Here is a 27417-nt window from a genome sequence, read left to right as displayed (position 1 = left end):
CATAGAAACAATATTTCACATATGAAAAAGATTTTGATATTCATAACCCATAGAAAACATCATTACTGAAGTGATGCTTCAGTACTTATCACCTGCTTCATTCATTCAGCACTATCAGCTATTTAGCTATGTCTAATCATATTCATGGTGCACAGCAAAGTCATTCTAACATGATACTTTTCACTGATATCTTCATACACACTGTTTGCTGCTGTAGCTCCATTCAACAACCCAAAACCAAACTCCTCCTTATTTGCAACATTAGTGGTATTTTTGACATGTCCGTTTATTAAGGTGCGGTTAGTTCCTCATGTCATGAGATGATATTGGGCCAGAAACAAAATATTAAACAATATTCTGGTGAGGGTAATATTGCCCACCAGCCACTCTTAAGAGCCACATGCATGAAGTAATCTATTACTTTCATTACAGTTTTAAATGCAGTTCTAAAGATACTGCTAATAAGGCAGTCTTTCCTGAATTCCACTTTGTGGAAGTTGAGTTCAACAGTATTTTACTAATTTATAGCTGAGTACTAGCTCAGTGAATCTGTTACCTTGGTTGTCTGATGTAATGCGGACCAAATCACTGACTGTCATCTCATCAGTGTGTTTTAAGATGTGACCTTTGACCCCCAGATGGGGCAGGGCCTTCACCTTGTAAGTTATGTCAAAGAGCAGCGAACATGAGTCTCCAATCACATTGCTCAGCTTCTCCCAATGGACTATGTCCTTACAGAGAAATACACAAGAACAAGGATACACATTTGAGTGAAGAGCGTGTTGTACAAATGATGCATATAAACACATAAACACATACATCTAACACATAGTCAACCTCACAAAACACACATAAACAGAAAAAATGTGACTAGAAGAAAATGCCATTCAATCCAGAAAACCTACTGGGGTTTCCTTGGATCTACATGGAGCTCTGCTTGTCCAAAATGGAAATTCATTAAATTTGATGTAAGCTGCACATGTTCAGTAGAACAACATCTGCTGGTAACACTAACTAGACAGACCACCAGTAAACCAGGTGGACTGGCAAGTACATCTGTATCTATGGCAACATATAACTATGGCAACCAATGCCCGAAAACTAACCTGTCACATGTCAACCTGTCAACAGCCTACTGTGATGTTAACTCCTGGTTTTCAGGTGTCAGCTGGTACAAAAGTTCTGTCCCTAAAGACCTTGCCCATCCTCACCAGAGGTGGCAGAATCTTTCTCATCATTTTGTAATAACTTAATAGATTTTATTAAAATCAAATAACAAAAATAGTCTACAGTTACAGTTAGGACTGATAACTTGAGCCCTGGCTTGTATCAGTTTAAAATCTTTAAGTAATGTATTTCACATGCCTCATCACCATAAGGTTATTTTGACTCCACACACATCGTCCTGCTGCTGGAAATACTCACTAGACACCAAATGTGCAATAATCTGCCACTGAAAATAGTCCCCAACAGCTGCACCATTTCCACCTCCTTAAAAGTGTCTAAAAATTTAACCTGTTAGGAATTTACCAGAAATGTTTTCACTTTTCTGCTGAACACTCTGAGGTGTCAGGAACAGAAACTTCAGAGAAACAACATGTACAATATATAAACAATATTGGAAATGTTGAGAAAAGAATGATAATGTTTTGAACACACCTCTCTCCTTAATGGATTGATTAAGGCCACCACTGCTGGGTATTTAGTGACAAGGGTTTGGTACATGTCCACTAATTCATCTGGAGACTTCAGAACTCCTGTTGCAATTTCATACTTTCCTTTAGACTGAGAAAGGGAGAATAACAAAACAAATTCAGTTCTCTTCACTGCTTGTTGTCTCTCTGTCAGCTGAACTCATATTGTATTTGCATGTAAACTGACCTCTTCGGTTGTATGCATATAGAACTGATTTCCACAAGAACTCCTGCACATGGACAGCTTGGCACACATAATGTCAGAGACTACCTTTCATCAACTTACATAGTCCATTAGCTCACAGGCGGCACAGTTTAATGCTAAATGGATCTCTGTTCCCAGTGCCAGTCCAAGGTTTGTGCAGGCTTCGGTGATCAGATCCAGAGGCTGCTCAGGTCTCTCGTAGCTCACAGCTGGCGCTCCACTGACATGCAGAGTTGCCTGAGTGGCCTCAGGAACAGACATGGTTCACCTTGTCAATAACATTTATGTGTTGTACTTTTATACACCCAACAGCAATAAATACATTAACCTACAGGGTTCTTTACATCTCTCCTCTTGGAGAACATCTCTTAAAAGTAGCTTAACTGAAGCTGCTTGTGAATGACAATAGATGAGTCTTTATTCATAGGTCTGAATCAGACGGTTGTCATTTCAAGGTTATTAGAAGATGAGTGTGTTCCACTTACCCTCTACACTGTTTGTGTTATGAATGCAAGTGCTAGGGGTCATTGAACAATGCAGGAGATAACTGCATATACAGTACAAATGCTGCCTGAAGGAAAAGGCAGATAGAAGTGTTGAATGTTTTAATATGCATTTCCAGGCCTGCACACCTGAGTAAATTTGGACATTAGCCATGAAAATCTCTTAGAAATATCATTTTATGTGTATATCTTTTAGGAAAACTCAGTAAGAGAAAATTATTTGAATATTGCCTCCACCTTTTACATTCTGTGCAATCACAAAGCCTGTGTGAACACAGTTCCCATTCTTAAAGTGAATAAATGGCACCGTCCCTCACCCCAGCTTTTGTTGAAGTGTTCATTATTCTCATCATCTCCTTCTGTAACTCAAGGGTCATTGTGATGATCTGTTGAAGAAGTTCATAGTTCAGTGCATTTTATAAATGCTATAGAGAAAACTGAATATTGAAGAGCTGCAATGCTTTATCAATAAGATACCACGTCACAGCAACAAGTAGGGAAGCAACCAACTTACACAAAAAACACAAACTTTATGCAGTGAACAAATCTATACCAACTGCCAACACACTGAGAAGACATGAAAGTGTGTAACAACTACATAGTGATGCTGGTGGAAGTGCTGAGTACTTGTTTGACTCGTTGTCCAACTTTGGGGATCAGGATGACTTCCTCCAGCAAACTCAGTTTTCCAGGAGAAGTCTTCCCACAGCTCAGCAAAGTCACCAAGGAGACGGGGATGTGAAACTGTGAAGGAATCCAGAAAAAAATGTTTAAGACATCATTACATGTTGCTCCCAGTGTGTGTAGTATTTGTGTGAATACATGTGTTTGTGGGTGTGTGATCCAACCTCTCGGTTCTTTAGACCTGCTATGTATCTGTAGAAAGGGATGCCCTGTAACTGTGCACCAGTTCTGGCAACAGTCAGAGACACTGAGCCAATTGCTAAGCTCCCATGCAGAACTGGTTCTGGTGGCTCTGCTGGAGGAAATTGTTTCTCTACAATGTTGCTCTTTTTACCTGCACATTGGGGTGGGAGTTGGTTAGACAAACACATGACACATGGGAAAAGACACAACACCACAGAGGTCAAAACTCCAGCAACACTTGCAATAAACAGAAGAACTTTATTAGACAAACCTGAGGTTGCAGTAGACATAGACTCACCAACACTGGATAGCCAAAGACTGGTAAAATGTAGCCTGGTGATGGATCTGGATTTCTGCTGAGGTCAGAATTTGGCATCAACGAATCCATGGACCCAACCTGCCTTGTGTCAACAGTCCAGGCTGCTGGTGGTGGTGTAATGGTGTGGGGAATGTTTTCTTTACTCACTTTAGGTCCTGGTCTGAATTTCTCAGTTTGTCTGAGTATTGTTGCTGACCATGTTCATCCTTCAGAATCAGAATCAGAATCAGAATCAGAATCAGAATCAGTTTTATTGCCAAGTATGTTTTCACATACAAGGAATTTTTTCTGGTGATTGGTGCAATTGAGGATCAGGGGGATCAGCAACAGTGGGGCTCTCTAGCCTTGTTGATAAGGCTAATAGCAGATGGGAAGAAGCTATTTTTGTGGCGAGAGGTTTTGGTCCTGAAGGACTGCAGCCTCCTGCCAGAGGGGAGTGTCACAAAAAGTTTGTGTCCAGGGTGGGAAGAGTCAGCTACAATCTTCCTTGCACGCCTCAAAGTCCTTGAGGCGTATAGGTCCTGGAGGGATGGAAGATTGCAGCCAATCACCTTCTCAGCAGAGTGGATGATACGCTGCAGTCTGTTATTGTCCCTCTCCGTGGCAGCAGGTTACCAGATGGTGATGGAGGAGGTGAGGATGGACTCAATGATGGAGGTGTAGAAGTTCACCATCATAGTCCTTGGCAAGTTGAACTTCTTCAACTGCCTCAGGAAATACATCCTCTGCTGAGCTTTTTTGATGAGGGAGCTGATGTTTAGCTCCCATTTGAGATCCTCTGTGATTGTGGTTCCCAAGAAGCGGAAATGCTCCACGGTAGCCACGGGGGAGTCGCACAGGGTGATGGGGGTGGGTGGGGCCGGGCTCTTCCTGAAGTCCACTATCATTTCCACTGTCTTCAGAGCGTTTAGCTCTAGGTTGTTCTGCCTGCACCAGGTCACCAGACGGTCAGTCTCCCACCTGTAGGCAGACTCATCGCCATCAGAGATGAGTCCAATGAGAGTGGTGTCGTCTGCAAACTTCAGGAGCTTGACAGACTGATGGCTGGAGGTGCAGGTGTTGGTGTACAGGGAGAAGAGCAGAGGAGAAAGAACGCAGCCTTGCGAGGATCCAGTGCTGATGGTCTGGGAGTCAGACACGTGCTTTCCTAGCTTCACGTGCTGCCTCCTGTCAGACAGGAAGTCGGTGATCCACCTGCAGGTGGAGTCAGGCACTCTCAGCTGGGAGAGCTTGTCCTGCAGCAGAGCCGGGATGATGGTGTTGAAGGCAGAGCTGAAGTCCACAAACAGGATCCTGGCATAGGTCCCTGAGGAGTCCAGGTGCTGGAGGATGAAGTGGAGAGCCATGTTGACGGCGTCATCTACAGACCTGTTGGCTCTGTAAGCGAACTGCAGGGGGTCCAGGAGTGGGTCAGTGATGGATTTGAGGTGGGACAGGACAAGGCGCTCAAATGATTTCATGACCACAGAGGTCAGGGCAATGGGTCTGTAGTCATTTAGACCTGTGGGCCTTGGTTTTTTGGGGACAGGGATGATGGTGGAGGATTTGAAGCAGGCTGGCACGTGGCAGGTCTCCAGTGAGGTGTTGAAGATGTCCGTGAACACTGGAGACAGCTGATCAGCACAGTGCTTCAGGGATGATGGAGAGACAGAGTCAGGACCGGCTGCTTTGAGGGGGTTCTGCTTCTTAAAAAGCCTGTTGACATCTCTCTCCAGGATAGAGAGAGACGTTCCTTTGGTAGGGGAGGAGGAGGGGGGTTCTGATGTGGCTCTGATGTGGAGGTCAGTGTCAGGCTTGTCCCATTGTCTTTCAAAGCGGCAGTAGAACTCATTCAGATCATTGGCCAGACGGCAGTCATTAATGGAGTGGGGGGGTTTAGGTTTGTAGTTTGTGATCTTTCTGAGCCCTTTCCAGACAGAAGCAGAGTCTCTGGCTGAGAACTGGAGCTGAAGTTTCTCAGAGTACAGTCGTTTAGCTTCTCTCACCGCTTTGCTAAACCTGTACTTGGACTCTTTAAACCTGTCCCTGTCCCCACTCCTGAAAGCTTCCTCCTTTTACCTCCTGAGTTGACTGAGCTTAGCTGTGAACCAGGGTTTGTCATTGTTATAACTCACCCTGGTGCATGATGGGATACAGCAGTCCTCACAGAAGCTGATGTATGACGTCACAGCCTCTGTGAACTCATCCAGACTGTTGGAAGCAGTCCTGAACACCTCCCAGTCAGTGCAGTCCAAACATGCCCGCAGATCCTCTATGGCTTCACTGCTCCACTGCTTCGATGTCTTCACAACAGGTTTACACAGTTTTAGTTTCTGCCTGTATGTGGGAATCAGGTGGACCATGACATGGTCAGAGTGGCCCAGTGCAGCCCGGGGGACGGCGTGATAAGCACCACTGATTGTGGTGTAACAGTGGTCCAGAGTGTTCCCCTCTCTGGTCGGGCAATTAACAAACTGTCTGTATTTGGGCAGTTCGTGGCTGAGGTTACCTTTGTTAAAGTCACCAAGGACAATAACTACGGAGTCCGGGTTGGTCCGCTCCACACACAGTATCTGCTGTGGCCTGTGGTGGGATGTAAACACCGACCAGGATGATTGAGGTGAACTCCCGGGGGGAGTAGAAGGGCCTGCAGTTTATGATGAAAGTCTCCAGGTCAGGAGAACAGTGCTGCAGGATCACTGTCACGTCTCTGCACCAGCCACTGTTAGCATAAAAACAGATTCCTCCACCTTTGGTTTTGCCGGACAGCTCTGTGTCGCGATCCGCTCTGAAGAGTTGGAAGCCGGCCAGCTCCAGCGCAGAGTCCGGATCGATCCACACAGCCACGTCTCCGTGAAGCACAGGACGGAAGATGAAGAAAAGTCTCTGTTCTTCTGCACCAGTAGCTGAAGTTCATCCAGCTTGTTGGGCAGTGAACGCACCTTGGAGAGAAAGATACCTAGGAGCGGTGTGCGGAGTCCGCGCCGGCGGAGACGCGCAAGCGCACCGGCACGTTTTCCTCTCCTCCGGCGTTTCACTGCGAGAGCAACGGTCAGTGACCTCTGACCAAAATGTCCAGTAATTCCACAGGTGAGTCGAGAAAGGTGGAGTTGGAGTTGTTGGAGTTGTTTCTCTGATGTTAATGAGCTCTTCTCTGGTGAAAGAGCTCCGGAAACCAAGGCAGAAAATTTAATTTACAAAGAAAATAAGGCAAAAAAAGTGCGCACCAACACACCGAGGCAGCCATCTGCGGCCACAGTTCACCATATGCCTACTTCCTGCAGGATAATGTTCCATGTCACAAAGCTTTAGTTTAGATTAGTGTATTACTTATCTAAACTACAATGCATCTATTGTATGACAGTAAGGGTGGCACAGTGGTGGAGTTGGGAGCACTGCCTCCTTCCAGACAAAAAGTTTGTGGTTCTGGAATCTGTCAGCTGGCTGGTTTCTTATTGTGTGGAGTTTGCATGGTGTGTTGGTTTTCTCCAAAAACATTGAGGTGTTGCGTCTTTTGGAAGAAAATAAGGTTTCTTGCACAACTTCACCTACTTCCAAAGTGCAAGGGGAAAGGAAAAAGTCCAAAGAGGTCAAAACTCCAGCAACACTTGCAGTAAACAGGAGAACTTTATTAGACTGATGTGTTTTGGCTTGTGGCCTTCATCAGGATCATCACAAAACATATCACAAGTAACATTTAAATAGGATAAGTTTGAGACAGAAAAAATATAAAACAGCGACCACCACCATCCTGGGCTGTTGACACAAGGTAGGTTGGGTCCATGGATTCATGCTGTCAATGCCAAATTCTGACCTTTGCAGAAATCCAGATTCATCAGACCAACGTATGTTTTCCCAGTCCTCAACTGCCCAGTGTTGAGTCTGTGTCCACTGCAGCCTCAGGTTTCTGTTCTTGGCTGACATCTTGCCAAACAAAACACACCAAGTATCTTATTTTCTGCAGTAATCCAAAAGCCAATTGCAAAATGTGGCTGATGATGGCTGAAACACAAATTAAACAAGAAGACTATTTATCTATGAGTGCCAGCATCTGTTTGATGTGTTTAGATTGCAATGACTGTCCACCGGATACATTGCTTGAGTATTTTGCAGTTGTGCCCACTAATGGCTTTATGTCAAGGGAACCAGTGTGATGCTAACTTGAGTGTACAAATTACATCATCCCTGCAGCACTCTATAGAGACAAGGTACATATACATAACTGGACAGCTATAACTTATTAAACAATGACTGTAAAACATTTTCTTTAATTCTTACTATAAGAATACAGGATTGGGAAAATAATTGATGATGACTGGCTTTGTGCATGCTAGAAATATTCATGACAGCATTGGATTAATTGTTGATATGATTACAATCACCTTAAATGAGAGCTTTAAAATATACACCTTTACAATGCTTTGATACAATCAAACATGGTTTGAAGTTTGAAGGGATAGAATTCTTGGATTCAATGATAATTTTTTTAATTCTTATAATAAAGGCCCTTTTCCACTAGTCAAAAAAGCTGCTAAGACCTGCTAACATTGGCCTTTTGTTGGCAATGAAAAGGGATACAATCTGCATTCACACACAGGTCAAATGCAGTAGATGCAGGTATTTATTGATAGCAAGGTACGATCCAGTTTCTTATTTGGGGAATATGTATAGTTGACTTTGTTATTTGTGAAACCAAAACAGAAGGGACATCATGGGATATGTCTCTATATATGCTTTTCTCTCTCTTTAATTCACAGTGAATTTTATCTGGAGGATAAACGTCACTATCTAAAGAAAGAGATTTTATGTAATAGCTTAGATAATGGGGCCTTGAAGTCTTAGATTATGAGTCACTTAACAATAGCCTTAAATCAGTTGGTTTAGAAATTGGCTTCGAGAATATAAGTAACATCAGAATCAGAAAAGAATATTTCTATATTTTTAAATAAGTTTATTATTTTTGCTGCATAGCCAAATGCAATCTAACAAAAGGTGAATAGGAGAAACTATAAATAAATAAGAATAAAAACCCACAAACAAACAAAGCACATCATAAATATAACACTAGCCACAGTCACAAATAAATTAAATGCAAGGTAGTGTTTCCCTCAAAAGATCAAAATTATATATACATATTACAATACCTTTTTAGAGAAAAAAGGGAAACAGAATACACAGTTTGGTGCTTTAATTGAACTTCACAAACAGCTGGTAACTATGCAAATTAGGCAAAGTTCCAGTCAAGACATAGGTCACCTACGTTATCTATACCTCTCAGTTTTGAAGTGGAAAAAACATTATTATTTAGACATGGTACAAAGGAATGATGGGCGTATCCACATAGATTTTTGAAGCCCTAATATGTAATTTGATCTGCTTCTAGATTTTTAAAGTATTGCGAACAACGAAGCTGTTACTAAAATATGACTTATTAACCGCAATAGGGCTATTGAAGAGAGCAGGCAAGGAAGTCTTCTTACAAAGCAATTGCTTTATGAGTAACCATGCTGGACAGGAGTCTGTGGTAAGGATGGATAAATGAGTAGCCCAATAATACATTTTAAAGTTTGGCAAGTTAAAACCACCTATATCAGTTGGTTTTGATTGATGTTTTTTAGTAATCCTGATGTCTTTGTAATTCCAGATGAAGGGTATGATAATTGCTTAAAATAAGACAGGGCACGGGGCGGCCTGATAGCGGAGGGGTTAGGGCGCATACCACATGAGCTGATGCTCTTTGCAGGCAAATGCGACTCAGGCTGGACTCCTGACTGGCCCGACTCTTTCCTGCGTGTCATTCCCCCTCTCTCTGCACCTTTCCTATCAATATCTACTATACTGTCAAATAAAGGCAAAAAATGCCTAAAAAAATATCTTTAAAAAAATATCTTTATAAAAATTAATAAATAAAAAATAAGACAGAGCAATAAAACATGGGATTCACTGGAAGAGATAGAGAAAGAGTGGCAATACAACCATCTTGACTGTCTCTTCCCAATCTGAGAGATTGGAGGGGCTTTCCAAAAGTCAATATTATGTTTAACTTGTTCAATTTTATTTTGCCATTTAATCATAGGAGGTCATCTGGATTTTTTGTTACAATCACACCAAGATATGAAAAATCATTATAGACTTTTTTAAAGGGAATGGACTGTAAATAAGTCATATTAGCCACTGCAGAAACTGACATTATTTGTTTTTGTCTCAGTGGACAGAAAATCCCGAGAGACTCCCAAAGTTGTTAATTATGTCATCTGTGTATAACGAAAGGTGGTCTTTATACCCATGCATGTCAATGGGAGATATTAAAGTATTTTGTCTGATACTTGCAACCAATGGTTCAATGATGACGGCAAAAAGAAATGGAGAGAGAGGGCAGTCTTGTCAGGTCCAACAATGAATTCACAGAAGGGGGAGAAATATTTTGATTACTAATAACTCAGGCATGTGGGTGAGAGTAGATGATCTGAATCCATTTTATGAAAGAGGGTCCAAATCAAAATTTCTTGAGTGTAAACATCATATAGTCCATGTGCATCTAATGAAATAACAGTGCGCTCTGTGGACAAGATATTGAAGAGGCAGCGCAAACTGAAGAGCATACAGTATGTCTACCTGGCATAAAGCCAGTTTGGTGGGGTGTCTAACACAGAGTATGAATTCCTTTAGTCTGCTGGCCAGAACTTTACCAAGGATTTTGGTTTCAATTAATTTTATTTTGTCCAGATTAACATTAGCAATCTAGTTCAAATTCAGATTTTCAAAAAATGCTTCTATTTCTTCGAGACCTGCTTCACCATGTGATTGCTAAACATTAGGATACAAGTCTGCAAAACATTTATTGATGCTTACAGGGTCTGTAAATGAGCTACCATCGTTTGACTTAAAACGATGTATGGCTCTGCAGACCTGGGATTATCTAAACTGTCGAGCTAGTGACCTGTAAGTATCTTTGTCTGACTTGTACCAGTAGTTTTGAAACATCTTTGGACATTATAGAATTATACTCATACCACAGGACAGTGATCTTCTTAAGAAATTCTGGTTCATGCTTGGTTCTATGTGTAGCCTCCAGATTTGCTAACTGATCATCTATTTCAGTTAACCTTATCTGAAGAAAAATCCTTTACCATGAGATAGAGAAGCCTCCATTTATCCACCAAATTATAGGACTGCATAAGATTGTTAAGCGTTCCATGGGCGCTGCCAGTCTGGGATTGAATCTAAAACACAATTGAAATCTCCCCCAAAGATTACGTTAGAATCAGACAGATTTGGGATGGTGTTGAAAAGGTTCTGAAAGAAGATGGGATCATCAAGTTTGGGCCCATACACATTCACTAATGTTATTGGTATGGAGTTCAAAGTTCCACTAACTATTAAATGTCTGCCTATGTTCTGAGATAGTCTGACTATGAATAAATGGTGTATAAGAATAAGATTGGAACACCTTTAGTTTAGTTTAGAGTACTTTCACTGCCGTTTTCTTTATGTGCGTTTCCTGGAGAAAGTAGATATCAGTTTTGAGTGCATGTAAATGTGTCTACACCTTGACTGTTAATCCCCCTGTACGTTCTTCACTTCACCATTGCTGTGTGTATCAACTACCATGTATAGTATCTACCACTTAAAGAAACCTGACAGCTTTGGCGAAAATGTAAACAATAATCTGAACAGACAGATGTGCTGAAGAAAAAACACCCCAAAGAACACAGAACCCACTCTGGAAGATAGAACAAACTCTTGAGTACTGCTTCCATATCCTAAACCTAAAGTTAAATCTAGACCTAGGGGCCAGCAGGCAGCCCAGACCAGCTGACTAACTACCCTCTGCTTTCCAAGCAAGGAAGACATTCAACTTCACAGATAAGCAATTTAATTCAAAGAGAAAAAAACAGTCTGTCCTCACTCAGAACTTGGTGTGACCATACTTTTACCCATCAGTTGCTAATTATAACATAAAAAATAAAATGAAAGTCTCTGTGAGGCCTTTGCTGACAACAGACAAAACTGCATCCTAATGCAATAGGCTATATTCACACGGCCGCCATTCTCCTCTGATGTCACACTCAGGATGGGAAGCCACCTAAGGCAAACTATTAAACATGGAAAATTTTGCAGTTTGAGTAAGCAGGGGAATTTTAACTGCAATAGTATTTACACACATCCTACATTTTATAAAGCAGTAATAATAGAGGAGAAAATGTTTATATAATTTATTTTCTCCATCAGAGAGCTCAAGTATCCCTTTCTGGGAAAAACACACAAGTTTGTTTTGGTTTAATAATTGGCTACTGCTTCAAGATTTTAGGACACCAAACATCCGGAAATATTGTTGCACAACGAGCCACCAGCCTACCTTTATCAGCCCTCTTTTTGTCTTTAGCCTGTGCAGATGGTGTAGAGGGAAGCATCGCCTCAGACTCACTGGGTGAACAACTCTCCTCCTCCTCCTGGTTGCGGATCTCTTTCTCCTCCAAGTACCGGGCCGTGAAGAAATTGCTGTGCATTTACAGAATACAAAATTACATTTTGGGTCACAAAACAAGCTCTAAAAAAAGGCTATATGATCATATTACAAAATAAAATAAGACACCAAATGATGACCTTTACTAATGATCTCAGGTCAGCCTCACTTAACAATCAATAAGGCCCTGTTCAGACCTGGTATTAACATGCATCTCCACATGCCTGGAGTGACCACTAGTGATTGGATCTTAGTTCCCTGCTTCATATGCAAATAAACAGGTATGTGGTGGTGTTTTTAGCCAATCTGACAGATGGGTCAATTGCAAATGCACCTCTGTGTGTGTGTGTGTGTGTGTGTGTGTGTGTGTGTGTGTGTGTGTGTGTGTGTGTGTGTGTGTGTGTGTGTGTGTGTGTGTGTGTGAGTGAGAGACAGTGAGAGAGAGAGAGAGAGAGAAAGAGCGAGCAAGCGAGAGAGCGGTACGGAGGGTTTGAGTGAATCAATGCACTGCACACTCAACAGTGAAATAAGGGTTAAATCCATCAGAAATAGTAAAATACTTTCGCTTCATTATGAAACTGTGTTGGGACTAATTAGACTGTGGCAGAGGACATCAGTAGAGTAGATGGTCCTTCACTGTGGCCAGGACGCATTTGTGTTCACACTGCAAAGACAATGTGGCCACATGTGGCTCAGACCACCTCCAAATGTGATCTGAGTGGTTGGATCTCAAATGCGTCCTCAATGCCTCCTGGGTGCCTTCACATCTGAACTTAGAGCTGTCCACTTGTGATCTGATCACTCAGGACTGATGTTAATGCCAGGTCTGAACAGGGCCTAAGGAGGTACCACATGGTTCTGGTCCATTATGATTTACCATGTAGATCAACAATATTATCCAGCACAGACCTAGAATATCCTTCTTTATGCAGATGACACATGTTTGTATGCACATGGCTCTTTAACTCAGATTACAGTGTACCTTTAATTCTCTTCAGGCATCTCTGCATAATCTTAAACTTGAACTGAGTGTTAATAAGACAAATGTTTTACTATCAATATTTGCTCTTTCTCTTTTACGTCCTCCTGCTTAAACATAATGCAGACCTGCCAACCTTGAGGAGAGCACCTTATGCCAAAAACATGTGTTCCAGGGGACACACACACAATATTATTACTTGTTGTTATCCATTTTTTAATCCATCATTTAACTTGTATGTAGTTCTGCTCGCTTCTACTTAAGGATGCAGCCTGTGTATAACATAGCATACACATAATGTCCAAGACTATAACTGCGGTTTTCCCTTGGGCTCAATAAGGTACTCTATCTATCTACACAAATATACTACAATTAATGTAAGATGTGATATATACTTTACTATACCTGAAATATTTTTGCGGTTCCAAATTTGAATCTATTATGAGACAGACAGTGCAATATGAATATGGCATTGTCCACCTCAGCCACCAAGCATGGCAACTCATCGTGCTTTTCTATTGGTTCTTAAAAGACAAGAGGAGCTCAGTACATAATGATGATATTATTAGCTGTGACAATAGGCAAACAAGTGAAATGTGTTAACCTCTGCATGACCCCATTCATCAACACACAGCAAACTACATGTGACCCCCATTGAATCTTAATGCATAAAAATGGCACTACTTGTTTTTGTTTGTTTACCTTTTAAATAATATTTTTGGTGAAGTGACAGTGGGCAGAAACTGAATTATGTTACAGCAAGATCTGGAGGAGTATGAAATAAAGAATAATAATTATTACTAAATAGGGTTGCAAAGTTCCAGGAATTTTCAAAGTTGGAAACTTTCCATGGGAATTAACGGGAATTTATGGGAATAAAACAGAAATTTACAAAATTGAAGGTTGGCCCTCAACAGGGAACTTAAATATAGTTGGGGAAAATATATTGTAGCATAATCTTGGCTAAAACAACCAGATTTAATGCAAGTACACTCCTCAATCACATGCACACAGCACGGCTTACTGCAGGGCTATTGAGGCCACGCCCCCCGCAGGCACTGTGCACTCCTCCATCACATGCACAGATGATTGCTTAAACACTGGAGGCCACACTATTGAGCCCAAAGCACAAGACTATTGAAGCCACACAGTTGAGCCTGCGGATTATATAAAGTCAAGTAAGTTTCTTATAATATTATGGGGTAAATATATTTGATCTATAATGGTATTACTGTTTAACTTGCAAAAATTAAATAAAAATGTATTCATACAGTAGCTAGCTAGCTGGTAAGTTAGGTGCTAAATGTAAGTTATTTTTCATTTCATTGACCATTTAAGAGGCTAGCTTATTATAGCTACCTCAAATGTGATGCTGTTTCTTCTGACTCCTGCAAGACGGTTTTCTATAACCACACAAGAATTTATACATCAATTGTAAAATATTTTGAAGACCATTCCAGCTATCCAACTATATTTCTGTTCATGCCATTGCATTAGTGTTTTTACAAGCTTTTTTGTTATTTTATTCTACAGAAAAATGCCACGTAAATATTGTGGAAAGACATACGTGAAGAATGCTACAAAAATGCAGCAGCATATTGCAAAGTGCCAAAAATTTCCTCAAGGCTCAAAACATTCAGAGACACAGAGCCATCTTCAACAAGGCTGGACAGTGACACTGAGGAGGTGGAGGAGGTGAACATGGAGGATGTTGATGAGGCCCAGGAAGAGGCCATTGCGTGAAAGGTTTTGGCAAAAATGCAGAACATGCAGAAACTAGGCTTGCAAGGTTTTTGTTTTACATGTTGAATGGCACTTTTTTGGAGGGGGGGGCTCCTTTCATTTAAAATTTTGAATGGGACTTTTTCTTGGGGGTGGGGGGTGGGGGGCATTTTACTTTTTGATTGGGTGGGGGAGTTCATGTTCATGTTTTTGTTGTTCATTAAAATAATTGATTGTTCATTGTTCAAGAATTAAAACTAAAGTTCTACTCAAATAAATCTGTTGAAATGTCATGTTTTTTAATTGAATTATTTTACATGGATGTTTGCTTATGACAAAACAAAAATATTTACATTTGTATATGATACAGTTTGTTTAAATTACCCCCAATTTCCAGTTAATTCCCATAAATTCCCAATAATTCCCATAAATTCCCATAGAAAATTTCCAATTTGGAATATTTCCAAAATTCCCCAGCTTAACTTCCCATGGAAAGTTTCTGGAAAGTTTTAAATTTACCGGAAATTTTCCGCCCCTTTGCAACCCTATTACTAAAACAGCACAATTAGATCTGTGGAGTATCTCAAGACAAATGAACAATCAAAGTTTCTCATAGCCTTTTCTCATTTCAAAAAGAAGATGCAACCCTCGAGAGTAACTTTGAACACTACCTAAGTGCCTGGTCAACTTCTGATTGGTCACAGGGGTTTTGGCCCTTCAACATGTTGTTCAGAGGTTCATTGATCCATTGGACAGCAGTCATCACATGGTCAGCTCTCTCCTGACTCTTAGCTCTCCAGTCCAGTGAAGACTCCGTGGACCCAAAGTGGCTGGAGACAGCAGCTGAGGACATGCTCTGAACACAGAGAGAGGGAACAACTTCTTCAAAAGGTTAATATCACAAAATCATTACAGCTGTTATGAATGACATGGGTGACTTACAGCAGGTCCATCTATTCTAAACATTCACAGCGTTGGGGGCGCTTGTGATGGTGCAAGAGCAGGGCTCTCCAGAACAAACACAAAACCGAACATTTTTGGGATCGTGGAAGTGGTCAAAACAACACACAACCAACGAAGGAATGTCATTACGTGACTTCTGGACATTAACACCCAAGAATATAAGGACTTTGAGATCCAGCACCCGGAAAATTCAGACTCAACTAGAAGCTGCTAGCGTAGCGGCTAACATGGCGGAAGACGATACAGACACCTTGGTGTCCAAGATAAGTGAGGGGGTGTGTTTGCAAAGCTAAACTCCTGCTTTGACCCAAAGCTCGACCAAATACTTAAGTCAGTGCATTCAGTGGGCGAAAAAGTCAAAGTTGTGGAGCAAAGGGTAGCAAACGCTGAGGGAAGAATCTCTGATCTGTAAGACACTGTGTCGCAGCTCCAGGCCCACATTGACCGGAGCGATGCTCTGCTGAAGGACGCCATTAACAGATTGGAGGATCAAGAAAACAGGTCAAGACGTAATAATCTGAAGATTATCAATCTCACTGAAGGCGATAACCCCAGGAAGTTTTTCGAGACGTGGCTACCAAAAATCCTAAATCTCGCAGTGAAAAACGACCGGATCAAGATTGACAGAATGCACAGGACACCTGCGCAGCGGCACACGGATTCCACCAGACCGAGGATCATACACATCCGTTTCCACAACTTTGTGGATAAACAGAGGATAATGCAAAAGGCACGGAACATGGGCGAGATCACCGTCTCCGGGAGCCACATCCACTTTTTCGAAGATTTTTCCCCTATGGTGGAGAAGTGAAGACAAGAGTTCACAGAGGTGAAAAAATCTCGCTGGGGGTCGAGTATCGGATGCTGTTTCCAGCTATGCTACACGTCGCACACGACAACAAGGTGCAACTTCTCAAAACAGTGGCTGAGGCACAGAGGTATGTTGAGGAGATACAAAGAGAAAAGAGATGATGGACAAATGCATTATAATCAACCAAGATGCTAATGTTTGATTATAAGGTTTGAACAATTAAAATACTAAACAAGAGAGGGAAATGGATACAATCTGGTTTATCAACTGTCGACTATTGAGCTAAGAGCGATGTTCATTTTTATTTCAGTCTTATTTTGAAACAGAGATAAACCAGTCACTTGTATTGTTTTCATATCACCATATGCTTTATACTACAACAATATTTTGTCTAACTGAGGGTGGATAATCAATAAGTGCAACGTGAACCCCCCCCCCCCTTTTTTTTTCCCCCTCTTTGTACTATATTGGCAACCTCTTGCTGTCCCAGGGAGGTGGAAAGTCAGGTTAGTTACCAAGAAGTTTCACATGTGCCCCATAGTGATGTTAAGTTCACAGCAGGTGTGTTCAGTTTTCTTTGTTATTAATCCTGCTGTTTGTGTTGAGTGCTGTTTTTCTCCACCACCAGAGAGAGATGTCTGTATGATCCAGATAGAACAAGGTCAGATAATTCATATACTTGGAGTGATACAAGAGGGACGGTGCTCATCAGTGACAGAATAAGGAAAGTGTAAATGTCAGACCCAAACTATGTTAAGTTTTGTACATATAATGTAAAAGGGATTCACCACACAATCAAGCAGAAAAAACTATTAAGTTTCCTAAAAAAGGACAAGGTGCAGATAGCTTTTTTACAGGAAACCCATTTAATAGATATAGAGCACATTAAGATAAAATGAGATTGGGTTGGCCAAGTTTATTACTCGTCATTCTCCTCCAATAGCAGAGGAGTTGCGATTCTGATTCACAAGGCTATTCCATTTGTACTTAGTTCATGTAAACAAGATCCTGAGGACAGATACATCCTTGTCCATGGTACAATTTACGACATGCATATTACAACCCACCTCCTCCTTCATTTTGGACCAAGGTAGCAACAGAACTGGAGGAGTTTAGATGTTCTGTCACACTGTTGGGTGGCGACTGTAATTGCTGTCAGGATGATAGCAAGGACGGATCCATAACAGACACAGAAATAGGAGCTCGGATACCTCCTTAGCTAAAATGCTAAACGACATAAATCTGATTGATTATATGGAGAGTTCTGAACCCAACACCTAGGGACTTTACGTTCCACTCTAATCCACACAAATCATACTCCCGAATTGACCATTTCTTCATACCACCACATATTATAAGCAGTCTCATGTAATATAGGCTCTATTCATATTAGCGACCACGCACCTGTTTATTTAGAAATGGATTTGAGGTATGATATGGAGGGTCCATGGGGATGGCGATTCCCCTCATACCTTCTCAACGACAAAGATTTCAAGAAAAAGATGAAGGAGGAGATGGGATTATTTTTTGATAAGAATGATAACGGGGATACAAATCCAGAATTTTTATGGGAAGCTGCAAAGGCCTATACTAGAGGAGTCACCATTTCACATATGGCACAGCGTAAAAAAAGTATTGTTGCTTAAGCAAAGACAGCTGGAAGCTGAATTAAAAACAGCAGAATCTGCTCACAAGTCTAGTCCAACTAGAACAAATCTTATTAAATTAAAGACTGTAAGAGCAGCGTTAAACTCAGTTTTGAATGAAAAAGCTTCCAGGTCATTGTTTTATCAAAGGCAACGACTGTACGAATATGGTAACAAACCTAGTAAATATTTGGCACGCCTACTTAAGCAGAGACAAAATAATAATACAATAGCAGGAATTAGAGACACAAAGGGGAAAGACATTTTGATAAAAAGGACATTAATTCTGTTTTCGTGTCATTTTATAAAACACTGTATACATCTGACAATAACAGCACTATGTAGGAACTTAGTTCTTTTCTAAAATTCTACTACCAACTCTGACAAAGGAACAGCAAAGATACTTGGGAAAACCTATCCAGGAGACTGAAATATTACAAGCAATATCCTTGATGCGCAGCGGAAAGTCCCCAGGCCCCGATGGGCTGCCGGTGGAATGGTTTAAGGCATTTAAAGACAAACTCACACCATACCTTGCTAAGACCTTTAATTATAGCTTTAACATAGCTCATCATCTGCCAGAAACTATGTCATTAGCCAATATTTGTCTTATCTTGAAAAAAGACAAAGATCCTGAAGATCCGGCGTCGTATAGGCCTATATCACTTATAAATGTGGACGCAAAAATTTTGGCTAAGGTATTGACTTTGAGGCTTGAACCACTAATACAGACCTTGGTAAAACCTGATCAAACAGGTTTCATAAAGGGGAGGACCTCCTCTAATAACATAAGAAGACTCTTAAATATTATTCAGATGGCCAGCGACGAAAAAATGTGTGGCCTGATAGTCTCATTGGACTCTTTAAAGGCTTTTGATAGGATTGAATGGCCCTATCTTTTTTATGCTATAGAAAAATTTAACCTAGGGACAGAATACATTGATTGGGTAAAGCTGCTGTTTCGGTCACACAAAGTAGCTGTAACCACCAACTCCTATTGCTCAAGTCCTTTCTCTCTGGGACGTGGGACACCACAGGGTTGCCCTCTGAGTCCCTTATTGTTTGCTCTCGCCATTGAACCCCTAGCTGAGCTAATAAGATCAATACTTGGTCGACATAAACACTACAATCCTGAATGTACTTGATTGTCTGCAGCAGTTTGGACACGTTTCAGGCTTTAAAGTGAATTTAACTAAAACTGAAGCCATGCCTGTGCGAGCCCTAGCAGGCTCTGCCCCACCTAGTGGCTTTCCTTTCCACTGGTCACCTAAGGAGATAACATATCTTGGAATTAAAATTGCTCCCCCCCCCCACCCCCACCACCTTAGAAAACTGATCAAGCTTAATCTTAGCCCAATTACACTGCACATCAGGGAAGACCTGCATAGATGGGGATCTTTACCTGTGTCTTGGTTGGGTAGGATAAACGTGCTTAAAATGAATATTTTGCCTAGGTTGTTGTACCCACTACAAATGCTGCCAAACTCAATTCCTAATAACTTCTTTAGCAATTTGGATAAAATTATTTACACAGTTCATATGGCAGGGTAAAAGGGTGAGGATGAAAATAGGCAGGCTGCAGAGACACAAAGATAATGGTGGACTAGGGGCCCCAAAAATATGCTTTTATTATTGGGCAGCTCAAATGAGGTATATATATGAATGGGTAAACCCAGACGTAACTAATACATGGATTGATATTGAATCCAGAAACTGTGGTATGCTGACGTTGAAGGTTTGCCCCTTTGTGAGTCATAAAAAAGCAAGTAATTTCATTGTTTTGAATACACTGAATACATGGAACAAAATCAAGGTTCATTTCAAACTTAAAAAACACTTTTCACTTCTGGCTCCTATATGGAGAAATCCAGATTTTTTACCCTCATGTCAGGATGCAACATTCAAGGAATGGCAGGAAAAAGGACTAGACCAGCTTGCCAAATTGTTTACAGGAGGAATAATGGAGCCATTTGAGTGTTTGAAGAGTAAATATTCTTTGCAGCAATCCTATTTCTTTCAATTCCTACAAATTTGTCATTATATAATCATAAACATGCATAAACATGCAAACCTCCAGCTCATCCTTCTTGGAATATTCACTTATTCAACCTCTGCCAAAAAGATTTATTTCTTGTATGTATGAAGCCTTTGATGTAAACTCCAACTATTCCACCGAACATATACGAAGGCAGTGGCAAATTGATTTGGAATGCCAGATAGATGAGGATACTTGGACAACAATCATAAAAAACACATTAACCATCCTGAGCTGTAATAATGACAGAGAGAGACAATTTAAAATATTACACAGGCTCCATTATACACCTTTGTTGAGAGGCAGGCTTGGTCTCAGTTCCTCTAACTGTAATAAATGTGATAGAGAAATTGGTACTTATGCACACATGTTTTGGAAATGCTCGAAGATACAAGTGTTTTGGAATGAGTGAAGAAAGAGCTGGACACTTTAATTGGGCATAACCTGGGCTTATCACCTCTTCAGTGTGTTTTAGCAGCCAAGGTGCCGAGCGCAAGGAACAATCACAATGCAGAACTCATTGGAATACTTTTGTATATGGCAAGAAAGACTATTCTCAAGTTCTGGATTCATAAGTACATTCCTACACTGGATGATTGGTACAGGGAGGTAATAAGCATAGTTCCTCTGGAAAAACTGACTTATACCCTTCATGACAACATGGGAGCTTTTACCAGGATATGGCAACCAGTCTTAGATGTTATGGACCCCTCCAGATTGAGCTTCAATGTAAAAGTGATGTAAAATGGATGACTCTGACATAGCTTAGAATTTGGATGTCAATCTGGTGGTGTGTTTATGTTTGTTTGTTTATATGTAAGCTGTATTACCTTGTTTTGTTGTATATACAAAAAAAATATGGTTCTGCAGAAATTATATGTAAAGGATAATATGTGGACTGCTTGAACCTCAATAAAAAAAATAATAATAATAAAAGTAAAAAACAATGTACATAAGTATTCACAGCCTTTGCTCAATACATTGTTGAAGCACCTTTGGCAGCAATTACAGCCTCAAGTCTTTTTGAGTATGATGCTACAAGCTTGGCACACCTATTTTTGGGCAGTTTCTCCCATTCTTCTCTGCAGAACCTCTCAAGCTCCATCAGGTTGGATGGGAGCGTTGGTGCACAGCCATTTTCAGATTTCTCCAGAGATGTTCAATCAGGTTCAAGTCTGGGCTCTGGCTGGGCCACTCAAGGAAATTCACAGAGTTGTCCCAAAGCACTCCTTTGTTATCTTGGCTGTGTGCTGAGGGTAGTTGTCCTGTTGGAAGATGAACCTTCGCCCCTCTCTCTGGAGCAGGTTATCATCAAGGATGTCTCTGTACATTGCTGCATTCATCTTTCCCTTGACCCTGACTAGTCTCCCAGTTCCTGCTACCGAAAAACATCCCCACAGCATGATGCTGCCACCACCATGCTTCATTGTAGGGATGGTATGATGGCCAGGTGATGAGCGGTGCCTGGTTTCCTCCAGACATGACGCTTGGCATTCAGGCCAAAGAGTTCAATCTTTGTTTCATCAGACCAGAGAATTTTGTTTCTCATGGTCTGAGAGACCTTCAGGAGCCTTTTGGCAAATTCCAGGTGGGCTGTCATGTGCCTTTTACTGAGGAGTGGCTTCCGTCTGGCCACTCTACCATCCAGGCCTGATTGGTGGAGTGCTGCAGAAATGGTTGTCCTTCCGGAAGGTTCTCCTGTCTCCACAGAGCAACGCTGGAGCACTGTCAGAGTGACCATCAGGTTCTTGGTCACCTCCCTCAGATTGCCCGGGCGGCAAGCTCTAGGAAGAGACCTGGTGGTTCCAAACTTCTTCCATTTACGGATGATGGAGGCCACTGTGCTCATTGGGACCTTCAATGCTGCAGAAAATTTTCTGTACCCTTCCCCAGATCTGTGCCTCGATACAATCCTGTCTCAGAGGTCTACAGACAATTCCTTGGACTTCATGGCTTGGTTAGTGCTCTGACATGCACTCTCAACTATGGGACCTTATATAGACAAGTGTGTGCCTTTCTGAATCATCTCCAGTTTACCACAGGTGGACCCCAATCAAGTTGTAGAAACATCTGAAGGATGATCAGTGGAAACAGGATACATCTGAGCTCAATTTTGAGTGTCATGGCAAAGGCTGTGAATACTTATGTACATGTGATTTTTTTTGTTTTTTATTTTTAATACATTTGCAAAACTTTCAAGCAAACTTTTTTCACTTTGTCATTATAGGATATCGTGTGTAGAATTTTGAGGTAAAAAATGAATTAAATCCATTTTGGAATAAGGCTGTAACATAACAAAATGTGGAAAAAGTGAAGCGCTGTGAATACTTTTCGGATGCACTGTAAGTGCAAAATCAAGCTTGAGCTCAGACTCTTTAAGCTGAATCACTTCTGCATCTTCTTCTTAAATCTTACAAATGCATGTGCTATATAGATGAAGTTATTATAATTTTTATTATCTCTTGCTCTAAGTAACTGGTCCTCTCCACCTGATGAGTAATACTGTTGAGTTAAAGTGTTGATATCTTATTGGGTAGGCCCTCAGTCAGTGTCCTCAGTGACCTCACCGTGACCTTGGTTCTGGGTGTCATATCTCACATTTCTGGCTTTTGTGATACTGTAAATAACTGAAATGGTAAGGGTCAACCGACATAGTCTGTTGTTTGATTGCTGCCATCTTTGCTCACTTCTTGCCCTCAGCTACCTCTTCACATCAGATCTTCCTGCATGTTTGAAGTCGCCCTACACTTCAGATCATCAGTACATCACTAATGAATCACATCTCACTTGTTAAATTTTTATTTGTTTAATCTTTACACTGAATACATACACTGAACTAAATTTTCAGAATCTGGCACTAGAGCAGTTGCCAGTCACAGACCAAGCTGTTTAGAAAGCAACAATTTCATCAGTTCATCAGCTGCTGGACTAGTCTGCAGCCAAAAGGCAAAATGTAGCTTATGAGATTTACCTTCTCCTTGTTGCAGACGATGCAGAAGACCTCCACCTCAATGGATAGTTGTCCTCTTGTGTCATAAACCTCCCTTCCCCTCAGTCTGTTTATCCTCGGTGGTGCAGAAAGATTTGCAAAGTAATTTGCCTAATGTGATAAAAAAGACATTTTTAACCTCAGTTAGTGACCACACTCAGAGACTCCAAAATGCCATTATGCTGCATTTAAATTGTTCTTAGCCATTAAAACCAAATTTTGCATACAAAATAGATATTGTGGCAAAATTCTTATTGGTTGCAATTTAATCACAAATGAAGCAACACAGATCAAAAACGTGGTGAATGTTTTCTGTTTTGGTAAACTGAGTTCAAATGGATGCATTTAAGAACAACCTCACCTAAATGTTACAAGATGAAAATAGAGGCCAAAACAACACTAATGTTCACTACAGATCTTACTGGAAAAATACATTGTATACAAAACTTCCACAGTCAATGGCGTGTCATATCAAACAGTTCCACAAGAGTTACAGTGCTACATGTAATTCTAATGGTGACAATATCCAATATCAAGGTAGTTAAAGAGTTTAAATGGGTGTTGTCGTGGATGATTCCACTGGGGAAGACAATTTTTGTTGAGTTAGGTCTGACAGCTGTTTTTAACTAATTTTTGGGTGCAGAATCCAAAACTGATCTCAGTTTTTCTCTATCACGTCAAGTTTTTGAACTATAGGATCCCCGTTTTCTTAAAACATATGAAAAATACTGTACTAAGATGGAATAGTTACAAGCTTTGAAAACTAAAAAAACAGCATAAAACGAAATAGAACTTACAACGGTATGCCCATGGTTACAAGGTTAAGAGAAAAGCCAGCACAAATCCTCTTAATTCCTACTATGCCAGCTTTCTGTTTACAGATATTGATAGTACTGACCTATTGGGAGTTGCACACTCCTCTCACCGCACTGTCTCAATTGTGACTGCACAAACAAGTTGCCACGTAGCTGTTGATGAGTCCAATCGTAATCAGCTGGCAAGTCTTACTACAGCTAATCAGTGGAATTTTGCTTATCTGGAGGGTAAACTGTGGAGAAAAAACTTGATGTGCTAGAAAAAAACTGACTGCAATTTTGGAATCAGCATGCCAATTTTAGTTTTAATCAGCATAAAAATCTAACTCAACAGATTTTTTTTTTCAAATTGTTCCCCAGTGTTATAAGTCTTTAAATTTATCACAAGGAAAAAAAAGCTTATTCACCAGTAATTAGTGAGTTTTCCAAGACAACCCCTACAATAACCCATATATGAGCTTCTACTGGTGTGGTCTGTGTCGCTTGTGAATCTAATAACCCAAAGAGTTTGACAATGTGAATGCTTTTTCTCAAAAATGAAAGAATGTTATTATTTATTTCACATAAATTAATGCCCAGGTAGCATTCTGTAAAGCTGCATATCCACACTATAAGCGGTGGCTGACACATGGAAGAAAAAGCTTATTCTTAAAACTATCTATCTAAATTCACAGCATTAATGTGGCCTTAGCCTTGCTATTTCTTTGTTGACTTATTTCCTGCATTTCTTGTGCCTTAACTTGCTCTATTAGTAAAGACTCTGAATTAACGTTGCAATCCTTTGTTCCCTCTGCCAGTGACTGTTCGACACCTCAGCCAAAGGCAGTGGCTCATGACACAGACTCATATCTTAACTGAATACATTAATAAGATACTATTTCCTTAAGGGATTAATAAAGTATTTTATAACTTTAAGGTGTTTTGCAAATATCAATAAAGGCTGCATTCCATTTAGGTTTACCAGTCCCATGTCAGACAACCAGAATTTGTTGAAGAAAACCAAAGTCCCATTTTGTTTAACTGTGAACCCACTTAATTCCACAGTTCATGCACATTTCAAACATTCTGGAAAGTTCATGCAGGACTTGAAGGCAGCACTAGCTCCAGATGGTTTAGTCAGACCAAGGCTGCAGATGAGTAGTCTTTTTTGCTTCCTAACTGAAATGACCCAGAAGTATCTAAGTGGGAGCCATGATAAGAGCTGGTCCAATTCTCTAACTGCGTAGGAAAGGAGCTTCACTTCTTCCTATGCTAAAGGAGATAATCCTTTAACACAGGAAATAGTACACTGGACTTTCCTTTACAAAAGGAAAAGAGATAATGTTGTCCCACACTTCCTTGCAGCAGAAACATTTAAACGACGCACCATTGTAGCTTTACCACAGCAGACCCACATAAACGTAGAAACAACAGAGCAGCTGTATGGAAATCATTGTGTGATTGACTGAACTCCGAATCCCTAAATATACATCTCTTTTCTATCAAATCCAGTTAAGAGTCACCTTGAAGAACAAGCATATTGAATTACTCGTTAACATTATTATCATAATAACAAAATACTATATACCTAACGTATACCTAATTGTGTAATACACACAAAATAAATAATTTTGTCTACTTAACAAATGTATTAAAAAGTCAAAAGCGCCTATCAGGCAAGTCTCTATGCTTACCTCCAGGGCTGGGTATCAAACTCAAAGTTTTGTCATTTACTACCAAATTTCCTTACTTAATGAGTAACTGAGTAAATCTCATCAGTGTCATAGAGCCAATAAGGATGCATCATACTTGGACCATGATCTAATAATGTTGGTGATTGGCTGTTTATTTCATGAACATGTTTGAGTGTGTAAAGAGACTAATCTTAAAAATAAAACTTAAAATTTGTACTCATGTGTCTATTGCAATTTTGTTTTTGTTAAAATAGATTTGATAAAATTAGTATTGGAAAAAGTATCACTAAGGATCCGTATCGATGTCAAGGTATTGGTATAAGTACCGATATAACAACATTTTTTAACAGTACCCAGCCCTACTTATGTCTGAATATAATTTTCTGTGGTCTCTTGCTCAATTCCTTATTTTTATCTAATAATTATTTTAACAACTCAACTTTCTCTTCTTGATGTGGATGAAATTTCTTCACTTTCAGTGTTTCTCTTGTTTCCATCACACTTGTATATTTCTTTTGACATTTCAATCCTGTGCGTTTTATTTTTGTTTTCAACAATATCTATTTTGTTGTTAATTCCTATGAGTGATTGATGGTTAAATGTATGAGAACCTTCTTACTGAGGAGGTGTGATTCTGTTGTTGGCAGGAAACATTACTTGAATTGTCCTACAGTAAAGTTTGTATATCACAAACATATACTATATTTATCCCATTATAAAGTTGGTTTAAAAATGCCCGACAAAGAGTAAGTGTGTTAAGAATGTCTTAGCAACTGTCTTTTCATAAATCTTTGTGAATTCTCCTCCACATCTTTCCTCGAGGGAAAATGGTCAAGGGAGTACATTAAAACCTGGTTGAACTTTGACCTGCGAGGTCCTGCCAGGAGCAGGAAATAACATATTGATTGTTTATAATATAATTTTTTATTAAAATGTATCAAACATTCAAATATTTTACTGTCATTATCCTCTGTTAGGCCCCTGCTTCCTGGGTCATGTTAGGCGAACAAATTTTGGCCTGCCGGCACCATAACCCGCAGATGCAATAGTTAGTTAACAAAGTTGCTAGCTAAGATAGCTAGCTTTGCCGGGTGTAATCCGTTGCTGTCAAGACTGTAACCAGTAAACTAAGATAGAATTACCATAATTTTCGGACTGCCCAGCTATCTATTAACAGCAGGGTAATAGTCACACATACCAGGTAACCGTGAACGTCTCTGGGCTTGTGGAGGAAGAGGTCATTCAGAGCTCTCTCTATCTCCCGGGGGACACTGTTAACCCGGCAAAACTCAGCTGCTGCGTTTTTAATTTCATAGAAGTCCCGTTCCTCTTCAGAAAGACGGCTGATAACCCCTTGATAAGCCATTGTTCATATGTTGTCACCGTCTCTGTTGGCTTTGTATTGTCTGTTACCATGGAAACGAGTCGTTCAAGTGACAGCGGGAGGCCAGGAGATCAGAGCGACATCGCTCTGTCACCTCATAAATAAAACAGTGGGTACTGTCTGTCCGTTCTGTACTGATGACAGAGGACTTGGGTTCCGCAGTCAGGTTCCGTAGTCCCTGTGGCCCGCAGCTTTGTAAAACAATCCAAAATGAAAATTAAGCTGCATATGGGATTATAATAGGAACGAGCCTTTTTTAACAGCTAAATTATAATTTGTGCCAAACTGTATGTTTAAAAGTGATATCAACATCTGCCCTGTATTCATTGTAATGTAAATGTTATTTTTAATTAATTTGATTTAATT

The 27417-nt window shown here is 40.4% G+C and overlaps 1 protein-coding gene across 4 annotated transcripts in view; it reads right to left on the bottom strand.

The window, feature by feature from the left end:
- The window catches only part of eno4 (enolase 4), a 33598-nt gene extending 6406 nt beyond the window's left edge, over positions 1–27192 (bottom strand). Inside the window, exons 1-10 of one of the 4 annotated variants that reach the window (XM_071481536.1) lie at positions 26866–27192; positions 23162–23290; positions 15407–15591; positions 11927–12069; positions 3252–3420; positions 3030–3159; positions 2720–2788; positions 1981–2136; positions 1660–1785; positions 557–731 (exon numbers count right to left, since the gene is read on the bottom strand). In XM_071481536.1, coding sequence (XP_071337637.1) covers positions 557–731; positions 1660–1785; positions 1981–2136; positions 2720–2788; positions 3030–3159; positions 3252–3420; positions 11927–12069; positions 15407–15591; positions 23162–23290; positions 26866–27033 — 1450 coding nt within the window. In that variant the 5' untranslated portion in view covers positions 27034–27192. Of the gene's footprint in view, positions 1–556; positions 732–1659; positions 1786–1980; positions 2146–2719; positions 2789–3029; positions 3160–3251; positions 3421–11926; positions 12070–15406; positions 15592–23161; positions 23291–26865 lie in introns of all 4 variants that reach the window. The other 3 variants (XM_071481535.1, XM_071481537.1, XM_071481538.1) reach the window with 3 other exon arrangements.
- Between the last annotated feature and the right edge of the window lie 225 nt (positions 27193–27417).

The sequence above is a fragment of the Trachinotus anak genome, unplaced genomic scaffold (genome assembly GCF_046630095.1).
Source record: "Trachinotus anak isolate AG129_WGS33_773 ecotype Australia unplaced genomic scaffold, CSIRO_AGI_Tana_v1 ptg000007l, whole genome shotgun sequence".
NCBI classification, from domain to species: Eukaryota; Metazoa; Chordata; class Actinopteri; order Carangiformes; family Carangidae; genus Trachinotus; species Trachinotus anak.
This window is presented reverse-complemented; position numbering and strand designations above follow the sequence as displayed.